This window comes from Macrobrachium nipponense, chromosome 37 (assembly GCF_015104395.2).
Source record: "Macrobrachium nipponense isolate FS-2020 chromosome 37, ASM1510439v2, whole genome shotgun sequence".
Taxonomy (NCBI): domain Eukaryota; kingdom Metazoa; phylum Arthropoda; class Malacostraca; order Decapoda; family Palaemonidae; genus Macrobrachium; species Macrobrachium nipponense.
In genome coordinates this window covers 34,114,968-34,131,860 of record NC_061097.1, presented here as the reverse complement: position 1 = coordinate 34,131,860, position 16,893 = coordinate 34,114,968, and the positions used below count along the sequence as shown (strand labels likewise).

Here is a 16,893-nt window from a genome sequence, read left to right as displayed (position 1 = left end):
CACTTTTTAAATTGATACCACACAGCTAACCTAACAAGAAAAGTCACTTAAAAAGTATTTGAACTGGTGGACTTTCAACAAGTGACTTATGATTGCAAAACTATCCAGTTGTATGTTACATGCCTATAATTTTATGGTTTTCTGTAGACTGAAGGGAGTGAAAGGTAGTCTCATAATTAAACTAAAAAGTTGTACATATCACCATAATGAGCCAATAAGTAAGATGAACTCGTTTATATCCAAAATTCTTCTGCAAAACACATCAGCAGTGTTCGGTTAGTTTTGGGGGTGACGTTGGTTATACAACGGCCCCTCCTGAAATCTACCTGCGGAATGTTCACTTAGTACGAGTGTTCATCTTCCTTCTCTCCTATACGGGATAAACAATATTCCTTATTTTAAATTCCTTTTCCACTAAAAGATTTACAAAATAGCTTTTATTAAGCCTATTATTTTCTACGTATATTTAGTTTTTTTTCACTAAGAGGCGTGTTGGCGTTGATGTTAACAGTAAGTTGACGCATTTTTCCATCGTCTAACTTGAAATGTGCGCATATTTTACACAATAGTAATGAAGTCTATCAACTAATAGACTTTTTAATCGTTGTCTCTTCTCCAGTCTATCGCCCGTATTTTTCAAAAGCACCCTAGCGGGAAAGTTCGGAATCACCCGGCATCTCTCTATCTCTCACTCTCTCTCCAAAACAAAGTGCCCAGTCACTGTCATTCACTTGTAGACGACAACAATAAGTCCGATTCGCGGTGTAGCCCTTCCGTATTAAATAGATTCTTCACGCTTGGAAAAGGAAAGCTTGTTTCCTGTGTGTGTGAAAGAGAGAGAAAATCATGTCCGCACGCGTTCGGATTAGAAAATCTGCAAGTGCAGGTTGTGACGAATACCTCATTGTAACCAATGTTGAGAGAGAGAGAGAGAGAGAGAGAGAGAGAGAGAGAGAGAGAGAGAGAGAGAGAGAGAGAGAGAGGAGGGGTAGCTAAACATAAGGAGCCAATAAATAAAGGTATAAGCCACGAAGGAAAAATAAACAACGGAGTTTCTCCAAGATCTTTCGACTCAACGTCCTTTACTCAGCAGATAAACTGACTTACATGAGGAATTGACAGTACAGGAAAGGTCGTATAACTGACAGATAGGGATTATAAGGAGATTAGTACCTAGAATCCGGCACACCTGTAGAATGAGTAACTTTTCCAACCAAGCATAAACATGGGTACAATAAAAAAAATAAATAAATAAAAATTAAGTCAATCTGCTCAGACACAAGGACAAGACAATTAAAGGATTATATAGGGCGACAGCTATTCAGAACTTTGGTAAACAAAAACTTATTCACAATACATATTAAACATACATATACAACAAAGATATCTCTAAGGCAACTAATTTGTTTTTAAGTCTGTAATTATATCTTTGAGGTCATTCTTAAACATGTTACAAATACAAGGGTCTAAATGAAACAGGCCACGACTAATATTAAAATTACAATGGGAAGTAAGTTGTATTATGGCCGATACTAAAAGATTTCGTGATAAGACATCTTTTGACCTTAACTTATGTTCATTTCTATTCCGGCCACCATCTTAACATCAAAATATAAATTTTTCTTCTATGTTTTAATGAGCATTGCGCATTGTTTGTCCCCAATATTTGGATCAAGAAATTGAATACATAAGAAAAATAAGGAAAGATTTATGTTATCCTTCACATATATTAGATATTTGTTATAATAAAGCCCACAAAAAGTTTTATAGTGTAAGTAACACGGAGAAAGAAAATTCTAAGAACATTCTCAGTTTGTCGTATTTTAACGGATTTGAAACCATTAAATCATTGTTAAAAGCCTTTAAGGTCAACCTTGTTTTTTTTTCTATAATAACACACTAAAAGGAATGTTAATAAAAAATGGCCCCAAAAGCAACAACATAATATATAAAATTCCATGTATGGACTGCCCCTCTTTTTATCTCGGACAGTCGACCAAGGGTTTAGAAGTAAGATTAAACCAGCATAAATATTCTGTCAAAACTGGGCAAACATCTAATGCAATATTCATTCATTTAAGTGAAAACAACCACCGGATGAACTGGATTGGAAGTTCAGTAAGTGCAAGGGTCAAAAGATGTCTTATCACGAAATCTTTTAGAATCTGCCATAATACAACTTACTTCCCATTGTCATTTTAATATTAGTCGTGACCTGTTTCATTTAGACCCTTGTATTTGTAACATGTCTAAGAATGACCTCAAAGATATAATTACAGACTAAAATACAAATTAGTTGCCTTAGAGATATCTTCATTGTATATGTATGTTTAATATGTACTGTGAATATGTATTGTGAAAAAGTTTTTGTTTACCAAAGTTCTGAATAACTGTCACCCTATATTATCCTTTAATTGTCTTGTCCTTGTGTGTGAGGTCATTGACTTAATCCTTTTTTTTTTAAATTGTACGCATGTTTATGCTTGTTTGGAAAGGTTACTCATTCTCCAGGTGTACCGGACTCTAGGTACTAATCTCCTTATAATCTCTATCTGTCAGTTACACGACCTTTCCTGTACTGTCAATTCCTCATGAAAGTCAGTTTGTCTACTGAGTAAAGGACGTCGAGTCGAAAGATCTTGCAGAAACTCCGTTGTTTATTTTTCCTTCGTGGCTTATACCTTTATTCATGGATTTATTACGTTCCAAACTTTCATGATTCAGTTATACATAAGGAGCCAAGTCGTGAAGTGAAATAAAACTGATTGATTGGTTTACGAATTGAGAGAGAGAGAGAGAGAGAGAGAGAGAGAGAGAGAGAGAGAGTAGGGTCAAGAGGTCGTTACGGATGTGCCAAATGAGTTGAAATCGAAAATCACCAACGACGGAAAAAAAAAAAAGTGGAAAACTGGCGGTAAAAAAATTGGGCGCGAAATTCCGACCTTTCGAGCGTAGAACTTGTTTCTTTTTTAAGCTTTAAAGAGTGACTAAGGGTCGGGGGGCGGGACTGGAAAAGAAGGGGGAAACAGGGGAGAGGGCGTTAGTAGAAGCCTCCTCGGGAAAGGTGGACGAGACAGAGATTCTCTCTCGAATGGTATATAAACAGCGACTGAAGTCTACGAAATCACAGTTCCTTCGCGAGCAACAATGGTAAGTTGAACTCGTTCTAATCTCCGTCTTTTAGTGTTCGTTTACGTTCATGGCTAGGTATGGTAAAGTTTAGTTATCCACAATATATATATATAATATATATATATATATATATATATATATATATATATATATATATATATATATATATATATTATGTATACATACATGAAGGTTATGTATCCATTTAATTCTGTTTGTTCACATAAATATCTCGAAGAGTATTAAGAAGCAGGTTTTAGGCATAAAAAAATTATTGTAAATTTTGAGACCGTGCAAAAAAAAAAAAAAAAAAAATAAATAAAAAATAAATAAATTAAGGATTCAATGAATTCCTGCAAATTGAAAAAAATTGAAATTCAGGAAACTTGAAGCTTGAAAATATTAAACATGACTATTTGACAAACATTCAGTAGCTTGATCAAATATGACTATTGGCTCTTTTAGTAGAGACTGTTAGATTATACTAACAAATTCTGACATGAATATTTTTATTGTGATGTTCTGTAATACATTCTTATGGCGTTCTTTGACATAACTTATACTTATGGCTGGAATGTGGTTGAAAACAGAGATCTCAAAGACTTTAAGGGGAATTCTCTCTCTCTCTCTCTCTCTCTCTCTCTCTCTCTCTCTCTCTGCTCTCTCTCTCTCTCTCTCTTCTCTCTCATCTCTCTCTCTCTCTCTCTATCTCTCTCCTCTCTCTCTCTCTCTCTCTCTCTCTCTCTCTCTCTCCTGGTTAAGTTAACCCCGTCTAAGACGTACTCAGTAAATTTCTCCCATTCATTTCAGCACCTGACCATACCAGTACTGTTCCTGCTGAGTGGATGTCGTCTGCTTTCAGTGCAGGCACAGATTCAACAGCACAAAAATGTAGCAAAAGACTTGATTGGTAAGTTACGACACAGAATAGAATGAACTGAGACAGCTGCATTTAATCTTCGTAGTAGTAGTAGTAGTAGTAGTAGTAGTAATAGTAGTAGTAGTAGTAGTTAAGTAAGTAGCAGTAGTAGAGTATATAGTAGTAATAAGTAATAATAATAATAATAATAATAATAATAATAATAATAATAATAATAATAAAAATGTGTTTTGTCTGAAAGGACTGGCCACCTCCTCGTCCGATGACCTATCTGCCTCAGCGACCCATGATGGTGGCCATGGACAGGAAAAGTTCTTCATGTAAGTACTATCAAAACCAAATATTAGTTAATTTAACATTAATATATTATGAAATACATATAAAAGCAATTAATCAATCGATCCACAACAACAAATTTAAATGATTTTTTAAACAAAAATCTTTTATTGTTTCTCTGTTTCATTTTATTTTTTGGCGATTTTTATGACGAGTTTTTGAACAAGAAAACAGCCAACAACCATTGAATAAGACTCAAAAGTTTTGTGCAATAATTGATATATTGTCCTAGTTTTAGGCGATTTTCCAAATGATTTTTGAAATATTAGTCTGTCATCAAGCAGCGAAATGACTCAAAAACAACATAAAGTCAAGACCAGGGGACACTACTGTATATAGACGAGACCAGGAGACATTGGTTAATATAGACAAGAGCACGGCACACAACATAACTAAGATCGAAATACACTATATTTTAGAGATAACACCACTAACACCACATAGACGAGACCAGGAGACACTAGTTTATATAGATCAGGAGACACTAGTTCATAGAGGCAAGACCACGGGACACTAGATTGGACTATATAGGCATTTAAGACTGGGGGACACTAGTTTATAGAGGGAAGACCAAGGGACACTAGATTAGGCTATATAGGCAATTAAGACCAGGGGACTCTAGTTTATAGAGACAAGACACGGGCCACTAGTTTATAGAGGCAAGACGACTGGACACTAGTTTATATAGGCAAGACCAGTGGGCACCATATAGGTAAGACTAGGAGACACACAAGATTATGCTGGCAAGACCGAAGGGCACTGGTTTATATGTGCAAGACCAGGAGGAACACTAGTTTAGAAGGGCCTCCCCATCAATCATCATCCGTTCTCTCTAGTGTATCCGTTTTCTTTCTCAAAGGGGGTCATAGTAAACGTCTGAATGATTGATGGAAGTACAGACGTACCTTCATGAGTAAGCTCTTATGAGGAGGGGGGAGAGGTGGGCGTAAAAAGGTAAGGGGGGAGCGGGTCGTGGGCGTTTAGGGTGTGGGGAGGAGTTAGGAGGGGACGTGCGCATGCGCCACATTAGGCCGGACGTTTATGAATGCAAGTTGGGTTAGCTGGAGAACGGGAGACGAAATTAATTTGGGAAAATACACGTATGTACGTTTATCTGTACGTAAACAGGGATAACGTACTATCAAGTACGTAGATAAATGATTAATTAATATACGTGTCCTCTCACTTCACACAGGTACGCCCACCAGCCCGACAAAAAGGAGTACGAATTCGGCTTCAAGAGAGGCAACGGCTACCATACCATAGAGAGGTACGAGAAGGGAGGACCTCACCACAATTTTAAGACGAAGGTAAGGCTCAGGCCTACTAAGCTCTGTTGTGACGTAAGATAGAACAGAACCCAGTCGACGCCGTGACTACGAGAGTAGTAATGACTAGCGTGGGAAATGGGCGCAGACTTTAGATCGTAACGGAACGGATTGGTTTACCTGTAAAATACGATAAGCCAATCGGGTGTTACTTATAGGCTTAATGTTACTTTTTACAGGCAATCTTAGGGAAATAATTAATAAATAAACAATAAATAAAATAATAAATATCGTAAAATAAAGATAATAATGTAAGAGTAAAACTGGAAATTAAATATAAGAAACATAAACACGAAATAAAAAAAGACATAAAATTAAATTGAAAACTTCTGCCACACAACCATTAGTGCTGAATATGGTGCGATACTCGATGATAACTATAAGAGAGAGAGAGAGAGAGAGAGAGAGATTCTGCATACATTATATATTTATATATATAATCACACATTCCTCAGGTACGATGGCACGATGACAAAGGAGGGCATGGCGAACATTACTGGGACTACAACCATGCCCCTAAGTACCACGTGAGTCTTTATTTGGAATTTTAATATTATTTTTATTTGTTTTTATTTTTAATTTTAATTTTTTTTTCTATTCCTGAAAACAAGGGTAACATATTCTGATTATCACTCTGAGTTTATAACAATATAATAATTATAATTTTGAATATACATATATATATATATATATATATATATATATATATATATATATATCTATACTTTTAGACGCCAAAATAATAAAATCTGGTCCACTTTCCTGTTATCAATTCCAAAGGTTGTATATCAATCAAATCTATCCGTAATAACACAAAGTTACATTATTCTCTTTTTTAGATATCTATTTTTATATATTTTTTCTTGAAAGTAATTTTATATATATATACATATATATATATATATATATATATATATATATATATATATATATATATATATATATAGTTTCAAGAAAATATATAGATATTTACAACACAGAAAAATGAAACTATATATTCACAAACATCAAATGACAACAATTCATAAGCATGACGTCATAATTTATCTGTGACGTCACTCCTATATCTATGACGTCATTAAATAAAACTAATATCACTAAGGATGATCATCACGATGACCATCACGGCGGCGGGGGCGGGGGCGGCGATCATCACGGAGATGGCCACGGGTACAGCGACGATCATCACCATGACGTAAGTGATGACGTCACGGCGTCTGTATGGTAATCTTTTGGTCTCACTGTAAAAAAAAAACAATCTTTATTGCAGATTCTCTCTCTCTCTCTCTCTCTCTCTCTCTCTCTCTCTCTCTCTCTCTCGTTATTGTTTGGACTTTGCTTCTGTCATTTTATTAGTACTCTCTCTCTCTTTCTCTCATCAGCTGCCTGGACTTTCTTTCTCTCACTTTAAATATTTGTTTTTTTTTCTTTCTCACAAGTTGCCTGGACTTCCTTACACTTTAAGTAATCTCTCTCTCTCTCTCTCTCTCTCTCTCTCTCTCTCTCTCTCTCTCTCTCTCTACCAGCTCTTTAGACTTTTCTACTTGTCATTCAGTGTCATTCCTTGATTTAGATAAGAAATATTAATAGTAGTCAGTCAGCCATAGATTCTTTGAGATAATTCATTCATTTTCCAACATTTCTATCAGTCTAGTTACCTCCTCAATTCACTAAATAATAATTCATTTACTTATTGTGTGTGTGTGTGTGTTTGTGAATCCAAAAAGCAAAATTGTGAGTTTCACAATTTAGAAGCCAAGGTGAGTAAGGCCTTCCATGGAAAAAAGTATAACAATAAACTGATGTTGAATTATATGATTGAGGAAATAGAGAAATATGCAACGGTTGGTAGGGTGGGTGGGGGTTGGGGTCCAGTAATTTTTGTTATATTCCAGTTTTCCATTTTCCCCCCTTCCAGGATCATGGAGGCTACCACAGCGAGCCAGTCCCGGATTACGTTCCAGCAGCTTCCAGCCGTTCTCTGGACACTTCGTCGCGAATCCCGGCCATTCCAGCCGTTCCTGGAATCACCAAGAGAGAGGGAATGGCCCATATCTACGACCCAAGCGACGAGTACCTCCCGAGGTAAAGCCTACGAAGAGGAAGGGAAATAAAGTCGGCGTCGATAAAGATTCCGGCCTGGACGAAAAGAAGAAGAAGAAGCTTCGAGCTTCCGGCGGGAAACAGACTTACGGTTACGCCTCTTTCAGTGTTCCAGAGGCTGAAGTCCTGGAGAGAGGGGAGGAGGAGGAGGAGGAGGAGGAGGAGAGTCCTTCAGTTTTCCCGGCTCTCATAGGATTCAATCCCTACCGGCCTCCTGATATCGCCAGCAGGGAGTTTCGTCCTGAAGGATTGTCCACACCTCTGAGGGAGTCTTCTGTTCCTTCTGCTACCGGACGTCCTTCCAGGAATCGAGCCGGTGCGCTGACCTCTTCTGCCGAGGGCAAAGAGGTAGCCGTGGCAAAGGTTACCTCCCAGAGGCCACAGAAGGCCTCTTCTGCGTCATCCTTGTCCTTTGATTTAGAGAGCGGTCGTATTTACGACGAAGAAAGCGGCGTTTGGTATTCTTTGGTTCCCGTTGAAGGATAGAGAGGCCCCCACAAGTTCTTCCAGGCAACTGGTGGACTTCCGCTGTCCTGTCTGTTAATTAACTTCCCTCTTCCAAGGGCAACGGGACGAAATGGCTTCTCTCCCTGATTACCAGAAGTTCACATTGATGAAAGCAAGTAGTGAGAATATTTTTAAATACTTTAGTGAACTGTTTTAAATACCACTGTCAAAGGGTTTATACACACACACACACATACATACTACGTACATATATATATATTATAATAGACAATATATATAATAATATATGTATATATATATATTTCTTCACTTTTCCATCGTTCTTTCATGGAAATTATCAGGTGATATAGTGAGGATCTCTTTAAATACTTCAGCGAACTATTTTAAATATCACTGTCAAAGGTACACACACACACACACACACTACACACACACACACACACACACACACACACACACACGCATATATATAATATATTTCTTGGAAATTATCAGCTGATATATATTTTTTTTCTTCATAGTCTGCAATGTCTCACTTCTATGAATGAATCTCAGTACCACACTTTCTCCAGACATCATCAGTTACCTAAGAATTTCTTTTTCATTCATAAGAGTTTTTTTTTTAATGATTCTCACAAACAGCTTAAAGATCATTAGTGAATAAAAACCACTTGTTCAGTCTCGATACTTTGCATCATTCCTCGTTGTTTTGTACAGATGTTATCGCCTTGTTAATTCATTCTGTATTTTTGTTTATCGTGTTCTATTCTAGTCTAAAGATAACTTGTAGCTTTTGCATCTCTGTTAACAATAAAAAGATTAAATCCACTGGAAACACAATGTATCTCAGTGCTCAGTTGCACCTTGCGAGACTGGTGTGGTCTACTGTGTCAAATCTGACCAGATTGGAAATCGACACCTAACCTCTCAGACAGAGACTGAAAAGAACCAGTCGCCCAGTCGAATAAGAGGGAGCAGCCATTCAGAAGAATAAGAAAGAGAAACGCAGAAGAAGTAGAGGGCGATGGGCAGACCCTCTCGCTACTACCACGACCCAAAAGGGAGATGCAGAGATACAGAGAGATCTGATCTGATGGGTTGTCGTATCTACTCCATATTCAGGAGATGTCATCAGGCATATGTACTAAAGCAGAGGCCGTTGGTATGGGCAACTTGACCAGGGCATGATGGGAACACGAGGGAAGACTTTTCGTCCCCCTAAGACTTTTGTATGATTTAAACGATTTCCACCGTTTTTCGAAATATGACTTTAATCTATTTTTTATTTATAATGGACAGTTCAACGATAATAATAATAATAATAATAATAATAATAATAATAATAATAATAATAATAATAATAATAATAATAATATCTGCCGCACAGGGAAAAAACCTATTTCCCAGAGAGAGAGAGAGAGAGAGAGAGAGAGAGAGAGAGAGAGAGGAGATATTATTATTACGACACCAGCGCACATGTCGAGAGAGCAAGTCCCGAACGTGGGGACGTTACGTACCTTTCTAATAAATGACACATGAGGATACGATGAGGTATACATTTGCAATCTTGTGACCTTGCAAAACAAAGAAAAGAAAAAAAAGGGGGGGGGGAAGTCCTGGAGAAGGACCTCCCTCCCTCACACACCCCACCCCCATAGGAAGGGCAGGAGGTGACCTGACCTGACCTGACCTGACCTACGTGGGCGGTTCACCTATTAAATGGCCCTCCTGATCTCTTGTCTCTGCTTGTCATTAATATAGATACACATATACAAGTTGATTCATTACCTCCTCGATGTTTTTAAAAGCTTATACATTACCTCCTCGAGGCGTTTAGAAGCTTATACATTACCTCCTCGATGTTTTTAAAAGCTTATACATTACCTCCTCGAAGCGTTTAGAAGCTTATACATTACCTCCTCGATGTTTTTAAAAGCTTATACATTACCTACTCGAGGTGTTTAGAAGTTTATACATTACCTCCTCGATGTTTTTAAAAAGCTTTTAAAAATTACATTACCTCCTCGAAACCATTCACCACAATAATTCTCATTCCCCGATCAAGGAGGCTCTCTGTTTAGTGCGTTCTAAGAAAGCTTTATTTTACCATTACCTCCCTCGGATGTTTTTCAAAAAGCCTATACATTTCCCCTCCCGAGGTGGCGTTTAGAAGCTTATACAATCCCCACCTTCCTCGATGTTTTTTTTTAAAAGGCTTATACATTACCTCCTCGAGGCGTTTAGAAGCTTATACATTACCTCCTCGAGGCGTGTAGAACCTTATGCATTACCTCCTCGAGGTTTTATAAGTTTTATACTTGCTTCCTCGAAGATTTAACAGTGTACTCATGACCTCAACGAGGTTTTATATTTATTCATTACCTCATCGACAACTTTATAAGTTTGTTCCTGACTCCTCGAGGTTTTTCATTTAACCTCGGAAGACTCTGAGACTCGCTAATCAGCCTCCGGTTTATCAAAGAGAAAAAGTTTAACAGAGAGAGAGAGAGAGAGAGGAGAGTGAGAGAGGAGAGAGAGAGAGAGATTTCGGTTACGACAGGCGGCAGCGCAGACACTAACACTGGGGAGGGGGGAGGGGGAGGGGAGCAGTCCCTAGTACCCCCTACCTATCCTATATCTCACCCCCCGGGGGGAGGGTGTTGGGGGGGGGGGCGTGTATTCCATTCACTTTTCTAACACCTGAGGATCCCCAAAACGCCGACCGAAATCCTTCTCATCCCCTGTGGGGATGCCCTTGGGGAAGAGAACGGCGCGGGGGGGGGGGGGGGTCGTGGGTGGAGGTTCGGGGGAAAGGGGGATTGGTGGTGGCGGGAGAGAGAGAGAGAGAGAGAGAGAGAGAGAGAGAGAGAGAGCGAGAGGAGCGACGAGGGAGAAAGATGACGAGAAAGAGAGAAAGGAAAGACGGCAGAGGGCCGATGAGTGGAGAGAAGAGAGAGGAGAGAGAGAGAGGAGAGAGAAGCAGAAATGAGAGATGAGAAAGAGAGAGAGAGGTGAAGTTATTGATTGTGTATGTGTGCGTGCGTGTGTGTGTGATAGTGTGTGTGTGTGTATGTCCGCGACGGGACGGGACGGGACGGGGAGGGGAAGGAGAGGGGTTTCGTGTGGACTGCGGCAGCGGCAGCAGAAGGAAAAGAAGAAGAAGAAGAGGAAGAAGAAGAAGAGGAGGAGGAAGGTCTCTCTCCTTCTTCGTCGGTGGCAGCAGTGTCAGTGTAGAAGAAGGGTGGAGAGGAACACTCACGCCACTCCTCTCTCTCTCTCTCACTCACGCCCATCATAGGGATGGACTTCCCGTCAGCCCAACAACCTGCGCCCATCACCACCACATACGGCCTCGTATTCGGTCTGCCCTTCTCCTCCCCCTTGCTTCGTTCTCCCCTCCCCTCCTTTCTTGCCAACAACATCACCACCACTACCACCAACAATTATACAGACGGCACCAAAAACATCACCAACAACCACCGCAGCATCGTCAGCTCAGACCGTAATACTCCAACAACAACAACACTGCCTCCTCCAACAACCACCAATCATCAACAACTGCCACATCAATCGCCACCACCAACTCCAACAATAACAACATCTCCTCCATCGAACGAAATCCCCCCCAATACGACAACAACAAGAACAGCAGCAGCAGCAGCAGAAGCAGCAGCTCCTCCAACAACAACGTCCGCCCCGAATCTCCAACAACAACATCATCATCATCATCAAATCTCCAACAATAGATGCTAAATCTGCAAACTCCTCCATCATTATCACCACCAGCGCTTCGTGACGCCATGGTAGGCAAACCGATCCCTATTACTACTTTTACTATCACTAATACTACTACTACTACTACTACTACTACTTTTATAACTAATACTATTGTTATCACTACTATTATCATTACTGTTGTCATTCTGTTACCGGTTCCAGATTTAGAAAAAAAAACATTTACTTTGTTGCAAAGTGTTTTCGAATAAGTGTTATTGATACGTAAAGGAAATATCAAGAAGATCAAGAAAGAGGGAGATGAGAAAGAGAAAGAGAAAGAAACAGAGAGAGGGAGAGAAAGAGATACCGAATAAAACAGTGTCATCCAGAAAATCTGAAAAGAAAATAGAAAACAAGAAAAACAAATAGCTATAAATTCAAGGTCTCTCTCTTTCCTCCGACGTCGGTACCTGCATTAGTGTAAATGGTATATATTTGGCGATGTGCTTTTGTTGTTGATGTCAAGTCACCCAAGAGAGGTAGGTCTCTGTGAGGTCTCCGTGAGGTCTCAGTGAGGTCTCAGTGACTGAGACATTGATGTCTTTGAAAAGATCGAAGGTCTTGTGTGTGGATCGGACTGAAATATATTGGTGGTCCTTTCTGTTCGAGTGTGTTTTTGGTCTCGTAGTTCTGTCGATGGAAAGAAAAATTGATGTGGTGGGTTTTATGTAATATATATATATATATATATATATATATATATATATATATATATATAAATTTAAGTTAATTATGCTTAAAGATAATCCATCCTCCAGACATCCCACTGACTGTACGAATCCACAACAATAACATTGGCCAATGAAAAGTGATGGGAGGAGTCACGGGGTAGGGGGAAAGGGGAGGGGGGGGAAGGGGGAGAGAGGGAGGGAGGGAGGGGGTGTAGGGGGTACCTACAACATCCCCCCTTCCCCATAGCCAGGGTTCTGGGGGAGGGGGTGTAGGGGGGACTGGATGAGGAGCCGGGTCTAATCCAGCCACCTTTGCAGAGACGAAGGTTGATAATCATATCTCCTTCATTATCATCATTATATTATCAGTATCATTATCGTCATGATTATCATTGTATCATGACAGGAAGTAAACAAGGTGTTGATGGTGTATCTCCCCGGGAGTAAACGACTGTCTCTATAGTGTATGTGCGTGTTTGTTTGTGTACGTAATACTATCACAGTGTATGCATGTGTATGTATGTATGTAGGTATATATACACGCATATTTATGCTCAATATAGACTTGGAGTCTAAAACCGATATTAAGTGATAGGTTTATTTGCTATACCGAGTAATACACACACACACGCACAAATATATATATATATACGTATATATATATATATATATATATATATATATACGTATATATATATATACTATATATATATAATATATATATATATATATATATATACTATATATATATATGGCATTTTCAATTCAATAATATCACATTCTTTAATAATTTACCTGTATATATAAATAAATAAACACCAGCGCGACCTAGCCTGGTTTAATCTAACTTACATTATATATATATTATATATAGAATATATATATTATATATATATAATATATAATATATATATATATATATATATATATATATATATGACTGGTAAAAGTGTTGTCTGTAACAACAGAATTCCATCTAATAAAAGGAGCCCATAAAAACAAACCAAAATGTAGAGAGAAAAGTACTATATTTCAGAGACTGCTGTCTCTCTCTTCAGGTATATGAATGAGAAAAGTTTACAGAAAAGGTGGTATTTATACAAGAGATTCGTCCACAAGTAAGCCAATTTAGGTCACCCCGCTGATAATCTTCCTTTAATCTTCTTAAGCGTGGTTGAATGAACACTGCGTCGACGATGTCTGATGTCCAATTCCCTTTTGAGATGTTCATTACCTGGCTTCTCTTTTATAAAGGCCGATTCCATCATTTGACTCTTGTACCGGCAGTTGCTGCTATAAATTACACGTGACATATTCCAGTTTATTCTATGGTTATGTTCATTTATATGATTGAAAATAGCCGAGTTCTGTTGTCCATACCTAACTGACCGTTTGTGTTGTATTAATCTCTGGGGAAGTGATTTACCTGTAAATCCGATGTAAGATTGGTCACAGTCCTCCGGCATGGATCTCATATACCCCAGAGTCTTTGGGCGATGTCTTTTGTTGGACGTTAATCAGCAGGGGATTTGGCTAAGGTATTTGGGTAGGTAAATGCAAAAGGGTTGGATTTCCCAAGGGTGTGAGTTACTCTCTTAATCGTCTCCAGGTGGGGAATTTTTATTTTATTGTTGGGTGTGTCTCTGGTCTTGTCTTTAGGGGGTCGGTAGAAAATTACGTTGTCTTTTTGAATTGCTTTCTCAATATATGGTCAGGATACTTTAAAGATGAAAGTTGCTTGCGAATTAGTTCAAATTCTTTTTCCAGGAAATCTGGGGAACAAATTCGTAAGGCTCTTAGGAATAGGTTTGCTGGCTAGACCTATCTTGATAGTATTGTCATGATAGCTAAAGTAGTGAATATATGAAAGTGAGAACGTTGGTTTTCTGTATATGGTAAATTTGTATTCTGTCGTGTCTCTGATTATTAAAACATCAAGAAAAGGAATTTTGTTGTCTGTTTCCCATTCAACTTTAAATTTGATGCTGGGCACTAATGCGTTTAATTTTGAGAGGAATTCATTAAAATTACCCCACTTATTATCCCAAAATGTTAGTATGTCATCCACGTATCTCATCCACAGCATGTTTTTGGGTTTTATTGCATTTATTACTGTAGTTTCAAAGTATTCCATGTACAGATTGGCTAAAATAGGACTTAAAGGACTACCCATACTACACCCGAATTTTTGCTTGTAGAATGATTCCCCGAATGAAAATACGTTATTATGTGCACATAATTCAACTAACTTTATTATTTTGTCAAGTGCCAAAGGGAAATGATCTGAATAGGGGGATAATTTTTCCCTTAAAAACTGAAGAACGTCCTGTACTGGTACTTTTGTGAATAGGGAGTCTACGTCAAGGCTTAAAAGTTTTATGTTGTGAAGTGGTATATGTGCTTCTCTGAATTTGTGACAAAAGTTATCAGCCAGGGTGACCTAAATTGGCGGTAATTGTGGACGAATCTCTGTATAAATACCACCATTTTCTGTAAACTTTTCTCATTCATATACCTGAAGAGAGAGACAGCAGTCTCTGAAATATAGTACTTTTTCTCTCTACATTTTGGTGGTTTTTATGGGCTCCTTTTATTAGATATATATATATATATATATATATATATATATATATATATATATTATATATATATATATGTATATATATATATATATATATATATATATATATATATATACATATATATTAATCGATACAGTAAGGTAACCTATCACATAATATCGGTTAATTCAGACATAGTGTTAATAACGGTCTAAGTCTCACAAGAATGAGACATGACTCAAGACAGAAGACAGGCTGTTTTAGATTCCAAGTCTATATTAGACATAAATGCACGAGGGTTAATTTACAAGCCAATGTCTAATTTAGACATGAAAGTGTGCTATCGTTTTCCAGTTCTAGATCAAGATTAGACAAATCAAAAGATGACCAAATAGTTTATAATATATAAATTAGACATAAGACAGTATCCAATTCAGACACCATGTAGAAGTCAAGACATAAAGAAGACGTGAGTAAATAAGACATTATTTAAAGAGTTCTCATACATATCCCATGTCTGAATCAGACATAAATTAATTAGGCTAAATTTAACTCGTATCTAAATTACACAATAAGTCAAAGACTGCTTATTCAATTGTCACTTCTAAATCAGACATAAACTGAAAGTGGCGACACACTCCCAGCCCCGGGCCATGTCTAAATTAGACATACATTAAGAAAGATTAATTTACCCCACATATAAATTAGCCAAGAAATCAAAGCATGCTAAATATAGCATTATGTCTAAATCAGACAAAAACCAAAGGGGGCGTGTCATTAGCCCACCGCCCCCCAAACCCCTAGTGTCTAAACCAGGCATAATTCAGACGTATCTTAATTGACAAGTCTTATCTGTCGACGAAATCGTTAACAGAAACATGTTTTTTTTTCTTACGTGACAAAATCATTTTTCTTTAATTTTCGAGACTAGATAATGATTCTATTTTTTTTGCCACTAAAGAATTATTTAATTTTCCTTTTTATTTTCGTGGCCGAAGAATTAACTTATGTAATTTCGTGATGGATTATTTTTTTATTATTGTAACATTTATTTATTTTATTTTCGTGACCAAATAATTATTTTTTTATTTGTTACAAAAGATTTTTATTCGTGACCAGAATTTTTTTTCGTCACCAGAAATCTTTTTGACCAGAGAAATTTTCCGTGATTAAAAAAATATTTTTCGTGACCAAGGAATTTTTTTCTTTTTCGTGACCAAAATAATTTTTTCGTGACCAAAGAATTTCTTCCGCGACAAAAATATTTTTCGTGGCCAAAGAATTTTTTTCGTGACTAAATTTTTTTTCCAAAACTTTTTCGTGACCAAAGAATTTTTTTTCCAAGATTTTTTCGTGGCCAAAGAATGTTTTTCGTGACCAAAGATATACTTTTTATTTTTTTAACTTTTTCGTGACCAAAGAATTTTTTTCAAAGACTTTTTCGTAGCCAAAGAATTTTTTTCGTGACCAAAGATTTTTTTTTTTTTTTTTACTTTTTCGTGACCAAAGAATTTTTTTTTCCAAAACTTTTTCGTGGCCAAAGAATTTTTTTTCCAAAGCTTTTTCGTAGCCAAAGAATTTTTTTTCGTGATCAAAGAATTTTTTCCGTCACAAAATTTTCGCGACCAAAGAATTTT

General features: G+C 37.5%; 1 protein-coding gene and 1 pseudogene across 1 annotated transcript; both read left to right on the top strand.

The window, feature by feature from the left end:
- Positions 1–501: 501 nt before the first annotated feature.
- On the top strand, positions 502–8,454 carry LOC135209343 (uncharacterized; annotated as a pseudogene).
- A 3,093-nt stretch (positions 8,455–11,547) lies between these two features.
- LOC135209342 (dual specificity protein kinase shkD-like) lies at positions 11,548–12,000 on the top strand. The gene has a single exon (XM_064242042.1). The coding sequence runs from the start codon at positions 11,548–11,550 to the stop codon at positions 11,998–12,000; it is 453 nt and encodes a 150-aa protein (XP_064098112.1).
- The last annotated feature ends 4,893 nt before the right edge of the window (positions 12,001–16,893 follow it).